The sequence below is a fragment of the Rhyacophila brunnea genome, unplaced genomic scaffold (genome assembly GCF_057557595.1).
Source record: "Rhyacophila brunnea isolate RB1 unplaced genomic scaffold, BYU_Rbru_1.0 scaffold_13, whole genome shotgun sequence".
Taxonomy (NCBI): Eukaryota; Metazoa; Arthropoda; class Insecta; order Trichoptera; family Rhyacophilidae; genus Rhyacophila; species Rhyacophila brunnea.
The window spans coordinates 26,400,884-26,425,512 of record NW_028232785.1 but is presented as its reverse complement, the minus strand read 5'-3'; the positions used below and the strand labels follow the sequence as shown (position 1 = coordinate 26,425,512).

The 24,629-nt window shown below is 33.9% G+C and overlaps 1 protein-coding gene across 1 annotated transcript in view; it reads left to right on the top strand.

Annotated features, from left to right (window-relative positions):
• Positions 1 to 7,029: 7,029 nt before the first annotated feature.
• Positions 7,030 to 24,629, top strand: part of LOC147077096 (cholesterol 7-desaturase nvd-like) — a 29,972-nt gene continuing 12,372 nt past the window's right edge. The window contains exons 1-4 of the mRNA XM_085940991.1: positions 7,030 to 7,122; positions 8,289 to 8,475; positions 9,188 to 9,376; positions 11,122 to 11,300. Of these exons, the coding sequence (XP_085797117.1) occupies positions 7,030 to 7,122; positions 8,289 to 8,475; positions 9,188 to 9,376; positions 11,122 to 11,300 (648 nt within the window). The remainder of the gene's footprint in view (positions 7,123 to 8,288; positions 8,476 to 9,187; positions 9,377 to 11,121; positions 11,301 to 24,629) is intronic.

Sequence of the window (24,629 nt, the reverse complement as noted above, 5' to 3'; positions counted from 1 at the left end):
ATATACTTAATTATTTATCGTTGTTTTTATTTTTAAAGTAACAACTGCCACTATGACGTTTAATAGTTTGTTTACGTAAGGAATTGCAAATGGCCGACAATAATAAATTCGCTGCTTAGGCAACGGAACAATTCTAAACTATATTATTATACTGTATAATCGTCACGATTGGAGTATCTTACTGTGGCGTAAAGGCAGTGCGTTTGGCTGATAACCGAACAATCGTTGGTTCGAATCCAATCGAGTGTTTTTTTGTGTGAAAAAATTAATTATGCGTTACATGTCACACGCCAAAAATACACTGATCTAATTTTCCAAACGCGCCTAAAGAAGTATACTTAAAAATTATTTTTCTTAAGAGCGGACGTGTACCTAACCGATTTTTTTTTAAACGGTACATGTTGAAACACGCGCGTTAACATCATTTTACTCTCTACTTCAATATTAAAGTTTGTCAATTTATGGCTAGGGCCGTATGTTGTAACTTAACCACTGGGGAATGCCAAAAGAAATGACGTATTTCAAAAAAACACTACCTTATTCTTAGGTCAATAATTATTATAAAGCAATCATTATTCGTAGGATGTTTATCACACTTGAATGGTCAAAGACATAGCTTATAATCAGTATCTTTAGAATTATCTTCAAATGTGTTAATCTTGCCCATTTTTTGAATAATAAAATGTTTAATTCTTGTCAAATTTGGGATAACAGAAATTATCAATATAATTTTTTATCGTAAATATTTCACTATAATAATGTCAACATAAATTATACTGATGGTTTTATAAATGCGTTTAAAAATTATTAAATGTAAAAAATCTTAACACCACTGCACGTGGATGTACTGAAATATGACTATATTCTAAAACATTAGAGCGAGAGGTTTAAAAGAATACTATTTTATGTAATAAAACTACTTTATGCAGTCATCAACTGTTTAAAATATATATAAAGGATAATAAGGCTTCAAAATTATATACCTAAATAGATTATCTATAACGTTTAAGGTATGTCCAGAATCATGCTTTGAAAATAGAACAAAAGCTCCATTTTGACCTACTCTGAGCTTGTCACCACTTAAGTCGTATGTAGTATAATATATTATTATTATCTTATTAACTCCAGCTGGGAATTGAACTCCGCTCCTCTACTAGACATCCAAACATCGTCTACCAATCACGCCACATTGTTCTATAAATAAATAAATAAACTTTTATCACAAATAAAATAAATATATAATTTTTATTAAAGAGTTAATTGGCTAAAAATAGATTGTTATAGCAGGAAAAAAATAATTATAACATGCACTGATATAAATAGTTATATTCTAGGGTTTGTGTGTTGCACTCTTGGAATCTGAAAGTCCGGGATTTCGAGACTAGCTTTCATACAATTGTCATCTGTAATAACCAAAGATTCTATTATGACATTTGAATTAATATTTAACCAGTGACGTCCCGTGGGGATAGGCAGATAAAGCGTCGCTTGGGGGCGGCAGTTACTCGAAGGGCGGCAAATTGATGGGAATCATTAGGAATACCTATATAAAAATAGGTACTACCTAAACTAAGTAATAACGAAAATATCTTTCATTTCATTAAAAAATTCAGCTCACTTGTTGGAAACAAAATTTATTAATTAACATAAAAGGTTTAACATGACTGAATTTTTTGTCGGTCTCGCGATGTCTAGTTTACTTTTGCTGTCCTTGGACATCATATTCATGATTACCAGCAACGACACATGCAGATTTTTGAATTATAGGTAGGTAGATACTTACCTAAGTAATTAATTTATCCAAATATTTTTGCCAGACACTTGCGAGTTATGAAAATGTATTTTTAAATGTATCTGAAACCGTGGACTGGCAATATTGTCTATTGAGGTAGAGGTGGCATTTAAATTAGATTTAGTGGTGTATATTTTGTTAGTAAAGTATCCATAAAACACATTTCTTAAATATTGGAGTAGTAAAGGATGATGAAAAATACTGTATTAAAAATGGGGCGGTATTTTGACGCTGCCTAGGGGCGGCATTTTATCTAGAGACGTCACTGTATTTAACAAACGCAAGTTGGTAAACTGCACAAATATTAACGTCGCTCAGTTGGCATTCCGAATTTTTGACACACGCAATGGCTGCCATATTTTGTGTCCATTTTGAATAATTAATTACCCGACTGTTGTTATAAACAGAGGGTTGGAGCGAACCCTTTTTTGAGTTGCTTCACTCCGGGACCTAATACTTGCTCCAGCTCCGCTCCAGGGCTGCTCCTCTCCGGGTAAAAAAATATTATAAATTATAATAGATTTAAGTTTTGTACTATTCCATTTGAGTCGTTTTTTGCGACCCGGGTTTCGCCTTTCGGCATTTTCAGGCACTGTGTACATTCACCAAAAGGCAAATAAACACTGACTAACTCTAACTTATATAACAAATCAATACAATAAAGTAGGTAAAAACCTACCTATTTTGACTTAATATGTATCAGTTGTATCAATAATTCATCAGTAGGTTCTGAGTTATAATGGAAGAGTGTGATTACGATCCTCAATCAAGGGATTATTGATCTCAATACTATACGGTCATTTAATTTATAAACAACAGCTCACGGTGAACTGAGATTTTATTGAAAATACTTTGCATAAACAATGACATTTCACAACTAGCGGGCGTGTAATACGTTAATTTTGGCTTGACGGCGCTGCGCGGTAACAATGTTGTCTCTCAAGATGCAATTCAAATATTACATTGTAGCGCTCTCAGAAACAGGTAGCGCGGCAGTTCATATCCCGGGATAACTGTCTGAATACAACATATAATATGTATCACTTATTGTTTTTTTTAACTATTTTTTTTTTATTCAACGAATAATTTACAAGATTTAAGAATGTACCATTCTAATTATTGAACAATTTTAAATACAAAAAAGCCGATCGCCAATAGTAACTCAATTTGGAAAGCGATTCAGAGAGTATTAAGGCTATACTTCAGTTGAGGCATGGTCTAAAAAGATCGTGGCTAAGCGATGCGCGGATTGTGCAAATGACGCGTGCCGAACGAAATATAATTTGTCATAAAAATCCAACATCCGTCCATTTAATGTTATGTTTATTGTTATATTACTAATAATAATAGTATATTCATTGACATGTTTTCTTTTTTAATTACATACGTAAAGTTTTTTTAGTCATCTTTACACGATTTAAGAATATTTTCATCTGACGCCATTACAAAACAAATCGACGTGCGCACACCTCTACAGTCGGTCTCCGATTGGCGACGAGTGAGAAATTTACATCGCACCTACTGTTGAAAATTATTTGCCGTTTCACTGAAGTACGCTCTTAAGAGCCACTAGTTAAAATTTGTCGCAACTAAGTATGACGCCCATTGCACGGGAGCGAAACCCGAGAGATGCAGGTTCGACTTCTACAGGGTGTCTTACTTAAAAAAAAAGATATTTCTATTGGTTATAATAGGTATATTATTTTCTCAGGAGTGTTTTCAAAATTATGTATGTTCACATTAGAGATGGTAAAACTGGTCGATTTTGAAGACTAAGTATACTTACTACCAGTATAAAAAAATACTTAGTATAGAAACTTGTTCCGAAATACTTACCAGTATTTGGAATACTATATAGAGCGTTTGGCGTGCGTATGCGACAAATACTCAACTGAAACTAAAACCAACTCCATATTAGTATTTGAAATACGTATCGGCTCAGAGAACTCAGACTGTGTATCGGCTTCAATAGAATCGCTAAAAATACGCTGAACTCCGCTTATCAAAAAGTCCCATTTATTATAAAATTTTAAATCTATAAGTTGTTTTTCTGTTAAGTTACAGTATTATTGTTAACAAAAATGAATAACAGTGATTTTTTTAAAATTGTAAACATGTTTTGAGAGGTCATATAACAAGCCTAAGCCTGTGCGTCATCTCACCACTGTGCTGCGACAGAAAATTTATGACCTTCATACATTCGAACGCAATAGACTAGTAAATTAAAATATACCTATATTCAAGTGCTATATCGTTCGCGCGCATTTAATGTCAATAGTGTTGAAAGTCTACCAACTGGCGAGTGCACAGAACATCGACTCGCGATGATATTATCATCACAAGTTTTTTGGAATAAGTTTATTGGGCCACACATACTGAGTATGGGTAGTTTCATTCTAAACTTGAGTACACAAACTCGTGACAGTATTTCCAACTCACCTCTAGTTCACATATTGTATTGATTTTGCAGGAATCGGGATTTAAAATACTTATCCTTAAGTCCCGGGAATTTAATTAATATTCTATCCGGGATCGCAACCCCTGCCTAAGTTATTGTTTTAGAGATATTTTTTTCCTATAAATTGAATTGGTCTATAATATCCAGAATGTTGTTGTGTTGTGTTTTATCCTACGATAACATTACAGTATTTTTTCTTCTCATATAATACGTGTTATTAAAATCGTCAGTTTGCTATTGTGTTCACTAAACTGTCTCTATTATAGTCACCGTTAGTAATTTTTGTAAAAGTGTATAAATTTTAGTGATATATTATATATTTTTTACAAAATATTACACAAGGCGTAGTTTACAGTAAGTACTTACCTATTATTAAAATAATTATTCCCCCCTAATATGTTAAAGGTTAACTAACAATAATTTAGACATTTAATTCCTAAAACTGACTAGTCAACATTCAGTACTGTGATGGCAAACGGTTATAACTGCTGTTTACCTAATTTTACAGGAGAGCAAAAACAAAGTTTTGAAATCAGTCTGACAAGACGCTGCCTGATTTTCAGGTTGATCTATGTCACTTTCAGTAAAATTTTAAGGAGAACAATTTGAAAGTTCTCATTGAAATAATAAATTGTACCACCAATATATATATCGCTCTCTGATTCCCAGGTTGTTCTATGTCATTTTCCGTAAAATTCTCAGGAGAGCAATTTGATAGTTCACATTGAAATAATTGCACAACCTATATATATAAAAAACTGTGTTCTACATATAAAAGAATAACTAATTTTCGAGATAATCGACAAATGCGTTCATAATTATTTTATTCTGACTAATGGGTTAAACAGAGTTCTGGAAATAGAACAAAATGTCATTAAAAAGTATTTTTTCTTAAAAATGTGGGAAAGAACAACCTGGAAATCAAGCAGCGAAGAGTTAGTTATTTTGAAGTATTTTATACCAAAATAAGCGGAATTATTAGCATCTCAGCACAAATCTCAGACCATTTCTTTTAAAAAAAATTATGTTTTATTTATATTGCATTTTAAGCAGATATATCTTTTTGTCATATCAACTTTTTTCACATTTCGTCAGATGCAGATATCTTTTAACATTCATTACATTGTCACAAATAAACTATATTATTATTATTATAGAAGAAAACTTAAAAAGTGAAAAAAACTGCAGTTATAACTGTCTGTCATCACAGTACCGCATTTCAATATTTTGTTGAAAATGTATATTTGAATTTTAAGCGTAAATATTTGGTTTTATTGTTAAAATATCCATTTTTATTATCAACTTAACCCATCAGCATTTATTAGTGTCTGCTAAGTGCGTGCAGCGGCACACCAGTGTGCTGCCAGAGGTTTCAGGTGTGCCGTGAAAGAAGAAATCTGTGAATCTGTCGTAATTTGTTTCACGCTCTATTATTTTTAGTGTTGGTAAAAAGTGCACACTAAAGTATATTACGTGTCCGGAAACTTGTACGTATGCTGTTCGCCGCATCGCACTTCACCGTAAAATGTTGTATCGGAAATATGGTCGTATATTAAAGACCGTCCAACCTCTTTGGGTCGTATAGTACTGAGATAAATTTTGATAATAGCCGATATATCTAATTTAGTATTTGTTAGGTTAGGTTTTCATTCTTGAATTCATGAATTTCGCCAAAATCAGCTATGAAATTTGAATTAATGTCATCTTCTTCTTCTTCTTCCACGGCGCTACATCCCGGGGTGAGATTTGGCCTCCTCCACAACCGCTCTCCACTCACTCCGGTCTCTCGCCACACTTCTCCAGTTACCGGGTCTTCCTATATGAAACCAGTCCACTTCTACGGCGTCAGCCCATCTCCTTCTTGGACGGCCTCTGGGCCTCTTCCGTTGGGGTAGCCACTTCGTCATGATCCTTGGCGCTCTAACTTCAGGCATTCTCTCCACATGTCCTGCCCATCGTAGTCTTTGGGACTTACAGTATCTTATGATTGTTTTCTGTTCAATCAGATCTTCCAACTCGTGGTTCATTTTTATTCTGTAGTTCCCATTTTCCAACGTGGGTCCAAAGATTTTAGTTTTTTGTATTTTGCGTCACCAAAGGCAAACACACACTGACCGAGTGTACACGACGCCTGAAGATCCCGAAAGGCGAAACCCGAATCAAATTAAATGAAATAGTACAGAGCTTGAATCCATTAGAATTTAAATTCAAATTCCATCAAGTACCTTCGGTCGAAAGTATTAATAGCATTTGTTTTCGTTGAAATAAAACCACAATGTGTAGATAGTGTTAGTTTTTAAAATTCAATTAATCCCTGCCTAATCCTAGCCATAATAGATGACAGTCAAAAAATACTCGTCTGTCTTTAAAATATATAAAATTATGCAATTCAACCATACATAGCTTTGAATGTTTTATATATAGAATAATATGAATTTAAAAAATGAACCAACAATAATATGTGTAATAAATGTGTTCTTAACCCAACGAAAATTAATAAGTATACATGAAAAGGTGTGTACAATTTTGTCGTATCACCCAAAATATATACCGAAACTAATATGGTTTGGTTTAGGCAGGGTTTAATTGAATTTTAAAAACTAACCAACACCACCTGTAAATAATTGTGGTCTCAATTCAATAAACACAAATACGTATGAATAACAAAGTTTAATGTGCACTATTTATGGCGTATCTTAACAGCCTATCTCCACCCTTCGCCACTGCTCCATACGAGTGAGTTATTTAATATTTTTATTTTGTTCTCAGGCTGGACACCATGGCATGTCAAGGCCTGTCCTGCACCGTTACAGAGAAGCAGATCGCTGCAGAGATCGATGACTTGTTGAATTATTTGTCAACTGTGATCACAGTAAAAGTGTTTGCCATCGCTGCTGCGGTGCTGATAATTTCGATATATATCTACTTCAAAATAATCGTGCCTTTCAACTATAAACTCGTAAGTTAAAAATATTATATTCTAACCTAAAAATTTTCTTTTCTCGAGGTTCATTTGTAAACCATATAAAAACTAAAATAGCGATTCCAAATACAAACACAAGTTTTGTTTTTTATTAAGTTCTTTACTATTTTTTTTATTGAATGAATTGTTCACAAGATTTAAGAATGTTACATTCTAATTATTGAGCATACATAATTTTGAAAACACTTCTGAGAAAATGTATTATAACCAATAGAAAAAATCTTTTTGAAAAAAGTAAGAATCGAACCTGCATCTCTCGGGTATCGCGCCCACGCACGTAGACTACTGTGCTAAAGGAGTCATACTTAATTGCGACAAATGGCTTTGAATACTCACTGAAACGCTTGTGAAGTACGAAAAAACAAGCTTCATAATCATAATAGTAATAATAAAACACGCGCGTACTCGAGGGTGTGGCGATCGCTCGCGCCACGCCACGAGTGCAAGTGGACAGCTCAATGAGGTCACCCGTACCTGGAATGCGCGCGAATAAAATCGCTCCATTTGTACAAGGCCACAGTTAAATCCAGATTCAAATTCGGACGATAATAATCGCAGAACAGATAATAAATAGAATTCCGATAGGCTATATTCAATACACTACATTTTGATGCAGGGTTTTGAATGTGTGAGTGTCCTACGAAAATGGAACACGCATTTTGCACGTACACGCTATTGCATAAAAAATATTAAATGAGCGTCAATGCATAAACGGAGAGCAGTCATCAGCATTCGACGTATAACGTATTCTGGACACGTGTTTAAGTTTATCCCGGTTATTCCTTACACGAGATCGGTTACTTTTATTTGTTTCTTTATTAAACACTACAACAGGCCGTTAAGCCCAATAATAGTGGTAAAACTCCCACGCTTGAGGAACTTACATATTAGATTGTGTAAATATATTTTGACCTCACCGGGAATCGAACCCAGAACTCCGGGATGGAAGGCCAGCGCCTTATTCTGAGTTCGCTGATAATAATATTATAATAGATGCATGCACGAACTTGGGTGATACTGAGGCATGTAAATTAATCATGGCTCACTCTTGGCAGGGAATATCAGGCTTCATGAACGACCCCATCTCGTCTAGACGATTCTTCAAGCGGGACATGATGCGCATGAGCACCAACCTGAGGAGAACCGGCACCAAGCTTCCACCGCCCTACCCCAACGGATGGTACGGCGTCATTGCATCAGAAAATCTACCGGCTGGTACCGTGAAGAAAATCCAATGCTTCGGTAAGTATTTATTACCTACTCCACTCTCATAGCAGAGGATCGTGAGTAATCTCATATTAGTAACGAAGAAATGAAATATTTTCTCTTTCATTATCTCAGAAAATAAATTGACGTTTAGAAGTTATACTTCTTTGGCGTAACACAACAAGATAAGCCGTTACCTGAGTCAACATTCACAAAATTTATTTATTTATTGATATATAATTTCACTCATAAATAATAATTACTTAAATATAGCCTCAAATCTTGATACACAATTTTTACAATATAATTTTACTTTACAATCCAATATAAATAAAGTTTTATGAATATAAATTAACAGTGTAAGCCATTGTTGATAATAGTAATCTAAAAGTAGTTATAAAATTATGGCTTTAAACTATGCATAGTGTTAGATATTTTAAAGATATGTTATATTGTATATTGTAATAAGAATATGTATTCTTAATCCAACGAAAATAAATAATTATGACTGAAAAAGTGTGCACTGTTTTTGTCGAATCGCCCATAACATATCTAAACTATTATGGGTTGGCTTAGGTAGGGTTAAATTGCTTTTTAAAAACTAAACATTACCATATGCAATGTGTTGACAAAGTTTAGTGTGGACTATTAATTTATGTCGCATCTTAACAGCCTACCTCCACCCCTCGCCACTGAACTGAACTATATATACTACAGGGATAGTTTTTAAACGTTATATATTTTTCAGGAGAGTGCATAGCAGTGTTCAGAACGGAGAGTGGTGTAGTGAAGGGGTTGGACCCCTATTGTCCCCATCTTGGTGCAAATATGGCTGACGGAGGTACAGTCGCTGGGGACTGTCTGCAGTGTCCCTTCCACGCGTGGAGGTTCAACGGGGACACCGGAAATTGCGTTTCCATACCGGATATTGAAACAGGTGAGGAGAAATACCACTAACTCAACAACGTTGTTGAAATCCTTCTCACTATTTAATAAATATAGATATATATACTATTATTTTTATTAGACTATGTCTGATCCGAATATGATCATATTGGCCCCCACAGCGTATAGGTTTGTATATAGGTAGGTATATAGGTAATTCAAAAATCAACACGCGTCATTGCTGGTCATCAAAGACAAAAAAATACAGCCCTGTTAAACCTTGTGTGTTAATCAATAAATTTTCTTTTCAACCAGTGAGCTGATTTTTTAATGGAAAGATATTTCCGTTATTAGGTACTAAGTTTAGGTAGCTATTTCTATATACTTATACCTAATGATTTTTCGATTTGCCGCCCTTCGAGTAACTGCCACCCCCAAGCGACGCTCAATCTGCCTACCCTCACTGGATATTAGCCACTTGCTCAACCTATTAGGTCCATACTCTGACTTCAAACACAAATTGAAAAACAATATGTATTTGCCAGACCTAAAATTCGTTCTCACAACATTATAAGCCGGCGCTTAAACCACTCGGCCATCGTGACACTTTTAGCACTTTGTCGAAGTGACATATGAGGCCCAATTAAAGTATACAAGTGAAACAGTAGTGCAGTTAGTAATAGAAATTAAACAATCACAAACATCTAGACTTTGAGGAAATCGCGTAAATATATTGTGACCTCGCTGGGTATCGAACACGGAGATCCCGGATGGAAGGCTACCGCCTGCGTACCAGGCTATAAGAGTCTTGGCGCTCTCCAGGAAACGTCTATACTTCCATGGCCGGTCCTAGAAATTGCAAGGCCTCTGGCTTCTAGATGCGTGAATAACGAGCCCATGATGAATATTTGCAAGTACGTCTTCATCTAGTATTGGATCGACTCCGTCTGATGATGATAAACCGTGGGGAGAGATTACTAATAGTACAATTAATTTGAATTAAGTAATTATTTTATTCAAACGAATAATTCACAAGATTTAAGAATGTACCATTCTAATAATTGTACATTCATAATTTAAAAAAACACTTCTGAGAACATTTATTATAACCAATAGAAAAAATCTTTTTAAAAAAGTAAGACACCCGGCAGAAATCGAACCTGCATCTCTTGGGTTTACGCCCCGTCCGCGCATTGTTCACTATGCTACTATGTGACATACTAATTACGACAAATTTTAGCTATGGGCCCCTATAATACCTGCTCATCAGAGCTCTTCCAAATCAAGCTACTATTAATCGGCAATTGGTTTTTGTTTATTAAATCAAAGTAGGTACCTACTTCTTTAATTAATAACCGGTACATTCTTAAATCTTGTGAATTATTCGTTTGAATAAAAGAAATAGTTAATTAAAAATTATTAGCAAGGTCGAGTAAGTTACAACATAAAATATTGGAGAGATCCGTGACGTCGGCTAGTAATTAAAGTTGTAGGTACCTACTTTGATTTAATAAACAAAAAGCGATTGCCAATTAAAATTGTAGCTTGATTTGGAAGAACGCGAATGAGCAGGTATTATAGGGGCCAATAGTTAAAAATTATCGTAATTAGTATGTCACCTAGTAGCATCATAGTGGACAATGCGCACAGGGCGTAAATCCAAGAGATGCAGGTTCGACTCCTGCCAGGTGTACTTTTTTCAAAAAGATTTTTCGATTGGTAATAATATATTTGCTCAGAAGTGTTTTTCAAAATTATGTATGTACCTAGTTACAATTATTATTTTGATCCTTCCAGTTCCTGCTGGTGCTTACGTCCGACCCTGGTACGTCTGCGAGGTGGATGACATGGTGTTTATCTGGCACCACTGCGAAGGTGGTCCTCCGCAATGGGAGATTCCTCACTGCAAGGAGATAAACGACAAAAAAATGCACTACATGGGCAAAAATGATCTCCTTGTCGCATGTCATATACAGGTATGTAGATATCTTTGTAGACAGAAAATAAACAATGTGTATTTTGGTTACAAATGTAAATTGTACGTAAAACATTTCACCGTGGCACAGTTTGCCGTGAGCTTTCTTATCGGAAAGAGATACGGTCTCCAATTTTATTAGATTCAATATGAACATTAATTCAATTTTCATAGCTGATTTTGGCTAAATTCATGAATTCAAGAATGAAAACCTAACCCAACCTAACAAATAATCCAGTATATCGGCTATTTTTAAAATTTGTTTGCTGCTGGCTTCCCGTAAAGTGTAAACCGACAAGAACCGTGTTTTGTTTAGACATGAATTTTAAGTCAGTACTATACGACCCAAACAGGTTGGACGGTCTTTAATATACGGCCATATATTTCCGATACAACATTTCACGGTGAAGTGTGATACGGCAAACTGTATAATATGTACATGTTTCCGGACACGGTGTATTTTAAGGCGGAACATCAGTGACGAAGGGTGGAGGTAGGATGTGGAGATCTAACATAAATAGGGCACACGAAACTTTGTCAGTCAAACTTAATTATTGTTTTCATTAACCTAAGAATACGGATTACAAATGGTTTTTAAAAATCGATTAAGCCGTGCCTAAAGGAAACTATAAAAGATAAAAAATCTTCTATATAATATTATGGTTTAGTTTAGGCAGACTTTAATTGAATTTTAAAGAACAAAGAAATGTATAGGTACGTATGGTATATAAACAAAGCAACCGACATCAAACCAGATTGCAAACCGCCATTTCGTTTCCGGGACTGGCAACAGTAGAAGACAATAATGAACTTGTTGACCACCTGCCAAGATCACCCCCGATCAATTTTGAGTCGTTCCCTGGAGTCGTGACCGAAATGGAACAATTCCTATTTTTTGGATACGATCGTGTCGAAGATTACCGAAAACGTACGAAAATATCCGAATTAAAACTTGAGCTTCCAAGTGTGGCCACACGAGCGTGTCTTGTCTTGCGTTTGATATAACAACACAAAGTTGTCGTTTACACAATGAAGGCTTCCTGACTTTATTAATTATTTTAACATATTACATTAATAATACAAAACAAAAATAATATCCCAGTGACTCCTTACCTACTAAATTTCATTTGTTGCTTTACATTTTATTATAATAAATTGTTCACACTAGCAACTGAGCCAATGAAATCAAGTGTCAACACGATTGAGTTGGTAGCTGAATCGTTCCATGTAGGTTTGCTATTTAAAGTTGACGATTGCTCACGTCGTCTGCGAGATTGCTGGTGACTCATTCTATCTAAAGTCCATAATCTTTGGGTTACTAGATTTAATTTAAGTTTTAGTATTTGTTAATTTAGAGCAGTGCTCCGCAACCGGTGTGCCGTGAAACGATGCTAGGTGTGCCCAGGTGCAATAGCCAAATTGGCGTACATGGCTGGTAATATATTTGAGCATCTGCATGAACTTAATAAAACAATGCAAGGTCAGAATGAAAATATATTGACGTGCTCTGATAAATTAGCAGAATTCAAAAATAAACTCGAACTTTGCCAGAAGGAGTTAAGACAAGGATCTCTACAAATGTTCCAAAGGAACTACCAGACCACCATTGAAAACAAGCAATCAATTTTGGATCCATCTCACTTTGCTGCAAATGAAATTTCATCAGTACTTTCATACAATCAATACGACTGGATTTGAAACCCTTTTGCAACCAATACCGGAAATTCTATAGAAGCACTATAATTATATTCGTAAGGAATTTTGTTGAATTGAGGAACGACGTGACGCTAAAAATGAATTTCGCCGATGTTCCATTGGGTATTTTCTGGATTTCGGTTAATAAAGAATATCCTCGGATTTCCGACAAGGCTATCGCAGTTCAGCCCCCATTTTATACGACATATACCTATATGAGCAACTTTCTTCAACTCAAGCTGTAATAAAAATGATAAGCAGTCATAAAAATGATAAGCAGTCATACTTGACGGGTGATAAGAACTTCGGGTTTCTCTTTCGTCAGAGCTCTACTCTGGGGGGCCAGGCTCAGGGGGGCGTGGCAGATCAACCAGATAAGTAAGATAAACACAATTTACAAATTTTCCCTAATGGTTAAAAAAAAGTCGCCTGCGGCGCTATATTACTACACTTATACTAATATTTTTAAATATGCGATTGGGGAGTGTTTGTATTAATAAATACTTTCAAAGAATAGCTAAACATACAATGAATACCATTTACTTTACTTCGAACACCATTTGAAAAACACTACCTACTTTACAGTATCACACTGTATTTAACCTTAGCGATAGGTGGGAGGCCAGTTTCAGCATGTGGGGTCCATATTTTGATGTATAAATTGTTTTACCTGTGGTGTGCCGTGGAATTCTGGGAAGACCTTTGGTGTGCCGTGGGTGGGAAAAGGTTGCGGAGCACTGATTTAGAGGATTTAAATAAGTGAATCATGATTTTCATGGCCCCAGAAGCAGGCCCCCAGGCCTGAATCTTTAGGCGGCCCACCTACCTATCGCTAAGGTTAAGGGCAGTGTGATGCTGTACAGTAGAGTGTTACCTAAATTTTAAATGGGAATTATCATTTAAGTACATCAATCATCAAATCACATGGAATTAGCACAACCACATATTTAAAATATTTAATAGTCCTGAAGTAAAGAAGTGCTTTTTTCTGGATTTTACTATTCTAGTAAATTTGCGATGTGTGCTAATCTAACTTAGCTGGTCAACCCGCCATGCCGAGCCTCTAGGCTAGAGTCCTGTCAGCTCCCCTTGCCATGATGATGATGATTTAGAATTTACCAAATCTCTTTTTGAAGTTGTTCTTCTTTAGGCGCGTTTGGAAAATCAGATCAGAGTGTATTTTTGGCGTGTAACATGTAACGCATAATTTATTTTTTCACACAAAAAAACACTCGATTGGATTCGAACCAACGATTGTTCGGTTATCAGCCGAACGCGCAACCATTACGCCACAGAATGATACTGCAATCGTGACAGTTATACAGTACAATATTATAGTTCAGAATTGTTCCGTTGCCTAGGCAGCGAATTTATTATTGTTGGCCATTTGCAATTATTCCTTTCGTAAATAAACTATTAAACGTCATAGTGGCAGTTGTTACTTTAAAAATAAAAACAACGATAAATAATTAAGTAGGTATATAATTTGGTAATATAAGCTAAGTTGTATATAAATAATTACAAGATAAAAAGAACTTTTTATATAAGTACAACATTTTCAAATTTTTTGTTGAATTATTATGCTCAATATGTTCAAACTTGTACTTGATATGAAGTAAATAAAAAACAATCAAACAAACAAAATATAGAATACTGAAATGTCATTTTGACATTTCATTTTGATTTCTAATTGTATATTAATAATTAAGTTGCTAGGACCCCCCTCTTAGCAACCAATAATAGTCTTTTACCTTTTACGGATTTTTCTGAAATAACTTTCCATTCAAAACAGAATTATCTGAAAATGAATTCAATTCTGCTTAAAGATGGCTAAAAGTATTAAAAGAATGCATTGGCATCGTGTTGTGATGTATTCTAAAAGTTTCAAATGTCTAGCTAGTCGGGAAGTTAATTAAAAAACGATTGCAAGATTTGTACTGGACAAACAACTACCGGACAAACAAGAATACGAGCTAATAAAAACGTTGTAATAAACCAATGGCGTTCCAATAAGCGGTCCTTTTTTCTTGAGTGTGTAACTTTAACAAGATAATTAAGAGCTAGTCAAAGAATCTAGTTTTGTTTTTGTTTTGTTACGCCAAAGAAGTATAACTTCTAACGCGCGTACATAAGTACACACACCGATTTTTTAATCACATGACTGTTATAAACACAAGTGTCTGCGTTGCCAGGTTTTCTTTAAATTACTAAAAGCCTACGTGCAATAATTCATAATATTATTGTTTTATTAATTATTGTTTATGTTATGTTTCATTATCTATCATAGACAAATGTAATAATTGTTATAAGCATCATTACTCTTTTATAATCATTTATTAACCGGATAACAAGGAAAATTATTAAACGTATTGTAAAACAGCGAATAACATAATTATTATAATGAATTGTTTGATTAATAATTAATCTCTTTTTAATAGTTTACTATAGGTCATATACAAATGTTTGTACTGACTTATAAACATGGCGATAATAAGAAAAAAATGTTTATACCGAACACTGATAAGGTAACAATGGTTAGCAATATTCCCGGAACTCAGTCAGATTTTTTTTCTCCATTAATGCTGGGGTTAAAGCAGGGCTCGAAATAGACCGGAACGCACCGGAGCGCCGTTCCTGTTCGTGAAATTCTAAAAGATACCATTCCGGCTCGTGGCTTCTTTGAAAGTTGCGTTCCGTTTCATGTTATTGAGATAATATTGCATGTACGCAATGACATTATTAATGGACGACGCACTCAATACATTAGCTAGCAAGTAAATTCGCGCATTCGCATATATAGGTAGACGTCACGCAATCTCCATTATGCGAAATCACGCATCGGGAATTTATAGCAATATGACCTTTATTGTAATGGCGTTAGAGCAGTGTTTCTAATGTCAATGTTCATGTGAGCGAACCCGTTCGAACCGAACCATTCGGCAGACCCAACAAAAAGCATCAGAAATTTATAGCAATATCACCTTTATTGTAATGGCGTTTGAACAGATTCTGCCATTCGGCAGACCCGACAATAAAGTGAGTGTCATTTTTTTTTCTAGATGATTCGTCCATATTAATGTCATTGCATGTACATATGTAGTTTTAAAAGTTGTAAGAACTGATTCGTGGGAAAAAAGGCGCTGACAAAATGTGTATATTATTTTTATTAATGATTAGTCCTACAAGGTCTATAATATAATATAGGCTGTTCGGACTTCAGATGTGTTTACAAAAAGGGCTAAAGGGGCTACAGGTCCAGGACCTTAAATTAGTAGGTCTACCTAAAAAATAATTTGAAATCACAAAAGAACCTTGCAGCGAAGGAATACACAAATGTACGAGCTTTTAGAATTTTGAATATAAGAGCCCAATTCTAAGAAAATTGACGAAAAATAAGTGATTTTGCAAAAATTAATAGGTACCCATTTAAAAAAAACTACATTTTAATGTTGTATTGGGGGGGGGGGTAATGTGTATTAGCGCAGAGCCCCTTCAAGTATAAATGAAACCCTGATTATTAGGCATATCGCCCTTGTGATATCCGAAAAATATTTAACATAATTTGATATTTTTGAATGATTATTCAACGCTCCGGTTCGTAAGATTTTCTATTTCGAGCACTGGGTTAAAGTACCAGTAATTTAGTTATTGGTTTAATGGTTCATGGACCAATAATGCATTCACTGATTTAAAAAGACAAAGTGAAGGCATTCATAACAAATTGGAGCTTTGGAAATCAAAATTATAAAAAATAAGTTCGCCATGTCTCCACTTTTAAATGATTTCTACACCAGATATATTGAAGCAAACAAAAATCTATTTCTTCAGTTCTTGGTTAGTTTGCTAATGCACTTTTCGGATTATTTTATTAATAGTAAAAAAATCGTCTGCGGCGCTGCTTTGTTTCAGAACAATTAAATATTTTAAATATGTGATTGAAAGATCCTGATCTTGGGGCCCGCTTCAGGATGTGGGGGCTATGATAGAATCCATTTGTCAATGAACGATGATAAATTTGGATTGACTACTATTGAAATTGATTGTGCTAATAAACAAGCACATTCATCGCATGAAAAACAAATGAACTTAATATAAGTAGTAAAACCTTGTTTATTACAACATTTTTCTAAGCTCGTATTCTTATTTGTCCGGTACAAATCTTGCAATCGATTTTTAACTAACTTCCCGACTAGCAAGACAGTTGAAACTTTTAGAATATATCAGAACACGATGCCATTGCATTCTTTTAATACTTTTAGCCATCTTTAAGTAGAATTGAATTCATTCTCAGTTAATTCTGTTTTGTATGAAAAGTTATTTCGATACAATTATTGGTTGCTAGGGGGTCCTAGCAACTAAATTATTAATATATACGTGCGTTACTATGGAAATCAATATGAAATGACATTTTATCATTCAGTATTTCTATCAAATACAATTTTTTTTGATCGTTTAAGCTAGTCAAGTCAAGTTTATTTGATTCAACAGAAAATTTAAAAACGTTGTAAGTATATAAAAAGTTTTTTTTTTTCATTTTTATATAAGTAAGTTGTTGACTGTTTAAAAAGGTGTCTGTATTATTTAATGAAATAAAGGGGAGGGAGGTGGCGCCAAGATTAGATTTTTCTAAAAGGGAGGCGTAGTAACATAAAGTTTGGAAACCACTGCCCTAGTGTGAACACCCTGAAATAATAACACCACAGAATATTTAAATTATTATAAAATGCTGGGGTCGTTGTCAGATAAATCATAATATAATAATATGTAGTAGGTAGACGATAAACGTAATTAATAATATACATTCCTGTTATGAATAATTTATTAACATGGCATTGGATTCAGAAAAAAAAAACACACGCATTTAAACTGACCACTATTTCGTGATAACCAGATCAAAAGGGCGGGCACTAGAAACTTGGCAATCTTTCGGATGAATTTAATTTAAATATTATAATATACATAACTATGTTATATCAGTGGCGGACTATTACTTGTATCAAAAACAGCGACACCAGACACCAACACAAATTTTGTCATTAACAGCGAACCAATCGAACGTGTGACCCATTATAAATATTTAGGTACATGGGTCAATGAGAAATGGGACCAGTCTTAGGAAATAAACACTAGAATTGAGATTCTCAAAATAGAACACTAGAATTCTCAAAATGAGACGCCTCCTTAGCAATCGAGATCTTAACCTAGGCCTGAGACTGCGTATGGTACGATGTTATGTGCTCTCAATTCTTTTCTATGGTATGGAAGTATGGACGCTAAACCAAGAGATGTGACGGAGACTTGAAGCTTTCGAGATGTGGCTGTATAGACGCATCCTCAAAATTCCTTGGACCGACCGGGTGACAAATGTTGAAGTTCTCAACCGAATGGGGAAGGACCGAGAAGTTCTACGTAGTATCAAAACCAGGAAACTACCGTACCTCGGCCACATTACGAGAGGACAAAAATACAGCATTCCCCAACTTGTCATTCAAGGAAAGATCAATGGGAAGCGTAGCAGAGGACGGCGCCGCATTTTGTGGCTTAAGAACATCAGTGATTGGTACGAGTGCAGCTCCACCGAACTGTTCAGGGTAGCAGACGACAGAGATAAGATCGCCTTGATGGTGGCCGACCTCCGCTAGGGGATGGCACAATAAGAAGAAGTGCACACTAAACTATGACTACAAATTATAGCAGATAGTGTTGGTTAGTTTTTGAAAATTTAAATAAACCTTGCGTAACCAAACTTAAAAAACCGAAAACGTTAAAAGTTAACCGAATTTAAAAAAGCTAATTAACACTTTGTGATATTATTATGTATTCTTGATTCAACGAAAACAAATAATTATGACTGAAAAGGTGTCGCCCATAGCATATCATAGAGTGACCTCAATGAGCCGTCCACAGGTCCATATGCACTCGCGCCGCGACGACCGTCGCGCGCGATCGAGGTACAGGTGACCTCATTGAGGTTTTAAGAGGTTTGACCACAAGTTTCACGTAATGCCCGATATGTAGCTCGAATAGATTCATTATTGTTGTAATAATTTTTAACAACCAATTTGAATAAGTAGGTACCCTGTACAACTGTATCTGTCCATGATGATTTGCCAAACAATACTGAATACAAATGTTAATTTTGTTAGGAATCAGAAACAAAATGGCTGCTATGACGTTTAAAAAACTATAGTAGGTACCTACTAATTCGATAACCGTTTCGTAATGTGAAGTTCTCTACAAATTAATCTGTAATGCGAAGTCTCGTGTAGCTAACAATCATTTTGAAATAATAACTGTAAACGGGTTAGTTAAATCAATTTAATGACAACAAAATAAATGTCAAACTATCGATTTGAAATACTTAATAATATTTTTTCTTTGACTCTCTCGTATTGTTGTAATAAATTTCAATAATTAATTTGTATTACCTGCAAATGTGTATCTTTCCATGATGATTTGCCAAACAATACTGAACACAAATGTCAATTTTGGTTAAAATCAGAAGCTATGATGTTTTAAAAACCTATAGTACTTACCTACTAACTTGACAACCCTATAGAACAGAACCCAATGGCACGCAAGATGATTTTGGATGGCACGCGAATGTTTCATTTTGAAGAGAAAAGAAATTACTATTTTATATAATAATATAAGTATATATTTTTTTTTAAGTTTTAGAAATCAATATAGTATCTATAAGTATTTACTTATATAATATTTAAGAACAATGACGACATCGCCATGCGTACTTTCTTCGGAATACTGACTATGGATAAATATTATTATCTTATAAAAACAATCACTAATCAAAGAGTAATTAAGAACCATTCAAGCCATTTTCACTCGTATTTCTTATTTTATTGATTAAATTTGAGTCGGAATTATCTGAAATAATAACAATATCGTTTAGTTAACACGGCTAAATTTTATATTATAAAAAATATTGTTATCTATAACGTTATTTTCAAAAATGTTCCTTATTTTCGCATAATTACCTACCTATTTAGAGCGTTTTTATACGAAGGTTCAAGCACGAGTGTCTTTGTGTCAAAGGTTACTTTATAACTATTTAAATTTTATGAAATGCATTGGCGAACTCTAATTATGCTATACTGATTTTTGAAAACGGCGAATTTTATTAGGTAATTGAAAATGTTTGAATTTTATTCATTGTAAAAGATTTTTATATTTGTTCTTATTGTCTACGCTTATAATAGCGATTAAGCCATATAATAGCAATTTTTCAATGATTGTCTATGCTCAAAAAGTGTCGCTTAGATGCTTTCAAGTATTGACTAAAATAATCTGACGTTTCTCTGCGGTGTACTCTCGGTAAATTGATTCTAATAATTGCTTGTTATTTTGCCTCAAACATAATCTCTAAAAATGGAAAATCGTTCTGTGATGAATATAATATGAAAGAATAGTGGTTTAAATTCTTCCACGATCTCTTTGACTAATTTGAAAACAAGAAAAAAAAATCAAAGAATATAAGATATGCCTTCGGCTATAAATACAGTGACAGATAGAATATCAAGAACTCAATTGTAATTTTTAAACTATTTTAATAGAATTCTTACAATTGAACATGACAAACTGCTTGGCACGTCAGACGGTCGAAAAATATTATTTGAAAAATTTTGGCACGCGTTTGTAAAAAGGTTTATCCAACCCTGCTATAAAACAAGGTTTTTTTTTGCAAAATTTGTGTAAAGTTTCATACCATGTTTTACGCCCATCAAATTCGATATTTATTTTATTTATTATACTAGATACATACTAAAAATTGTTTAATACGTTAAAAAATATGCCAATACGGAAAATCTAGTATGATAATAACGGAGCTATGAGGACATTTTTCCTATCGCTTACTGCCGTTGCCATGCGTAAGTATTACGATATCTAAGACATGACCCCAGGATAGCCTCACTTGTATATTGGACATGACTCCGTTTGAACTTCAGTGGATAATGCTGAGATAAACGTTACACCCTTTTCCGGATAACAATAGAGAACTTGTAAGGTCACTTGCACTAAAAGAGATTTGACGTATCATACTTGTACCCCGCACCTTGACAATTGACCACGCGACCATTACACGTGCGGACAAATTTTGACCAACACAATATTACATTTTTAATACATATACTACATAGGGATTGCAATACCACTATTTCAAAACCGGTATTAATTTATTTATCGATACCGAAATACCGGTTTCAAACATCCCAAAAACCGGTATTTTTGGTATTAAGAAAGCATACACTTTTATGTAGTTCGAAAATGAATTACATGTTGTTTTGTTCACTACTTACTACTATTATATTATTGCATTATAAATTTAGTGTACCTATAAGATTAATGCTGAATAAAATGCAAATATATCAATTAGAACCAACAAAGTTAAATAATAATAAAACAAAATCCTTCAAAGATACTTATAGAATTGTCGATTAGAAAAGGGGAAATGGAGTAAGTCTATTCTACCATCACCACGAGAGGTGCCCTGGTTTGTAGAGTCTTCTTTGGCGAGGAATGAGCTTAAGTTAATACTTAGGCTAAGAACAGGGCATACCATACCATGGGTAAAAGATTTGATGTCCTCATGGGATGAAGCGAATCGCAGCTCTGCGATGAATGTCATGTTTTAGAGGACATTGTACATTATAGCACAACAATACCTTAAATATGAACTTCACAGAGTACAGCCGTGAATTGCGGATATCTATGAGAATGTCGACGAATTGAAGGGTGTCCTCGCGGTGGATAAGACGGAAGAGTTAGGCAAAATTGTAAAGTTATTTAACAGAATAGGAGTGAGGACCTGATCGACGGATCCCCTTCTAGAAGAGAAGAGGTGATATGACAGCGAATATGACAGTCAAAGCCTCGGTAAAATCACAAAAAAAAAGAATTGTCGCGAGGAATTAACATATTTCGAAAAAGAAAACATTCATGGCAAATATTTTCAATTATTCTATAACTATTGATCCATCATTGATATAAGACCCAAAAAACGTTGAATGTGAGAGATATTTTTCTGTACCTTAACTTATATTATTTGTAAAAATTCTAGTAGTTCAACATTTATATAGGTCGACATAATACATGTAAGTATGTATATACTTTAGGTTACAATAAAATGGTGTTTCAAATAGATTTCAACAGCTATATTTCTAGCCATAATACTGTAATAAATAAGTATACATAAATATGTACTTACTTCGCATGCTTGTACGTTGGTTTTGTTTTAACATCTCCACAATCATTACCTCTTTAAAACATTGTTTATATGCAAATATGAAACGATAGAAAGTGTTTACATAAGTCAAATTGACTGATTGAAACTAAGGGGGGACATGCTCGTCGAAGGTCAAAATTGAGTTTTTATTGTATTTTCAAACCATGATCCTGGACACTCCTTAAACGTTGTAGATAATTTATTTATATAATTTTAAAGCCTTATTATCCTTTATAGTTATTTTAAACATTTGATGACTGCATAAAGTATTTTTGTTACATAAAATAGTATTCTTTTAAACCTCTCGCTCTAATGTTTTAGAATATAGTCATATTTCGGTACATAACTGTGCAGTGGTGTTAAGATTTTTTACATTTATTAATTTCTAAACGCATTTATAAAACCATTAGCATAATTTATTACGAGATAATTTTTGTAAAATATTCACGATAAAATATTATATTGATAATCTCTGTGATCCCAAATTTGACAAGAATTAGGCATTTTATTATTCAAAAAATCGGCAAGATTAACACATTTGAAGATGATTCTAAAGATATTTATTATAAGCTATGTCTTTGACCATTCAAGTGTGATAAACATCTTATGAATAATGATTGCTTTATAATAATTATTGACCTAAGAATAAGGTAGTGTTTTTTTGAAATACGCCATTTCTTATGTCATTCCCCAGTGGTTAAGCTACAACATACGGCCGTAGCCATAAATTGACAAACTATAATTGAAATAGGGAGTAAAATGATATTGACGCGCGTGTTTGAACATGTACCGTTTAAAAAAAAATAAAAAAAAATTCGGTTAGGTACATGTTCAAACACGCGCGTTAACATAATTTTACTCCCTACTTTAATTATAGTTTGTCAATTTATGGCTACGGCCGTATGTTGTATCTTAACCACTAGGGAATGACAAAAGAAATGGCGTATTTAAAAAAAACACTACCTTATTCTTAGGTCAATAATTATTATAAAGCAATCATTATTCATAAGATGTTTATCACACTTGAATGGTCAAAGACATAGCTTGTAATAAGTAGCTTTAGAATCATCTTCAAATGTGTTAATTTTGCCGATTTTTTGAATAATAAAATGCCTAATTCTTGTAAAATTTGGGATCACAGAGATTATCAAAATAATTTTTTATCGTGAATATTTTACAAAAATTATCTCATAATAAATTATGCTAATGGTTTTATAAATGCGTTTAAAAATTAATAAATGTAAAAAATCTTAACACCACTGCACAGTTATGTACCGAAATATGACTATATTCGAAAACATTAGAGCGAGAGGTTTAAAAGAATACTATTTTATGTAACAAAAATACTTCATGCAGTCATCAAATGTTTAAAATAACTATAAAGGATAATAAGGCTTCAAAATTATATCAATAGATTATCTACAACGTTTAAGGAGTGTCCAGGATCATGGTTTGAAAATACAATAAAAACTCAATTTTGACCTTCGACGAGCATGTCCCCCCTTAAGGCGAAACGCCGCTTACGCCGAAGTATCCTTGATTAATGCATTGAGTAAGCATTAATGTCAGAGTCACACAGGCGTAAGAGGATATTCGCCTATATGACACTAACATTCCATATGGATTTGTAGATACGGCGAGTAATATCTGGCAAACCGCTATACGTACAAGTTTCATCTTTGTACATATAATAGAACTGCGTTCTAGCACTTCTTTTTGTATATAATGTGTTTTGATGAATACCGGTATTATACCGGTATTCAATAAGAAATATTCATTCGGTATTGCAATCCCTACATTTACCGATGTACCGACAATAAATTATTAAAATATTTTACGAGAAATTCGCGCGCGAATTCTGATAAAACAAGATGTCTCCCAAAATTTAAATTTACCATTATATTTTACAATGGGAAACCCATAAAATACCAAGATGGCGGCCGATAATTAGATTGTTCTTTCAGACTTTCACTACACAAACACATTTTTTTAAACAATGTCCGATCCTAATAAGATCATGTGGCAGTAGCGAAGGATGAAGGTAGGCTGTTAAGATCTACCATAAAAAATGCATATTAAACTTTGTTAGTCATACGCATTTATTTAACTAAGCCTACGATTTACAAATGGTTTTTAGTTTTAAAAAAACAATTAAGCCCTGCCAAACCAAACCATAATAGTTTTGGTATATTTTAGGCGATACGACAAAATCGTGCATACTTATTTATTTTTGTTGGATTAAGAATATACAATATGTATTGTTGGTTTTTTTTCAATTCATTAAGGGCCCACATGCCCAACGAAGGTCAAAATGGAGAATTTATGGTATTTTAAAAGCATTAGCCTGAACATTCCAAACGTTGTAGATAGTCTATTTATTTAATTTTGAAGCCG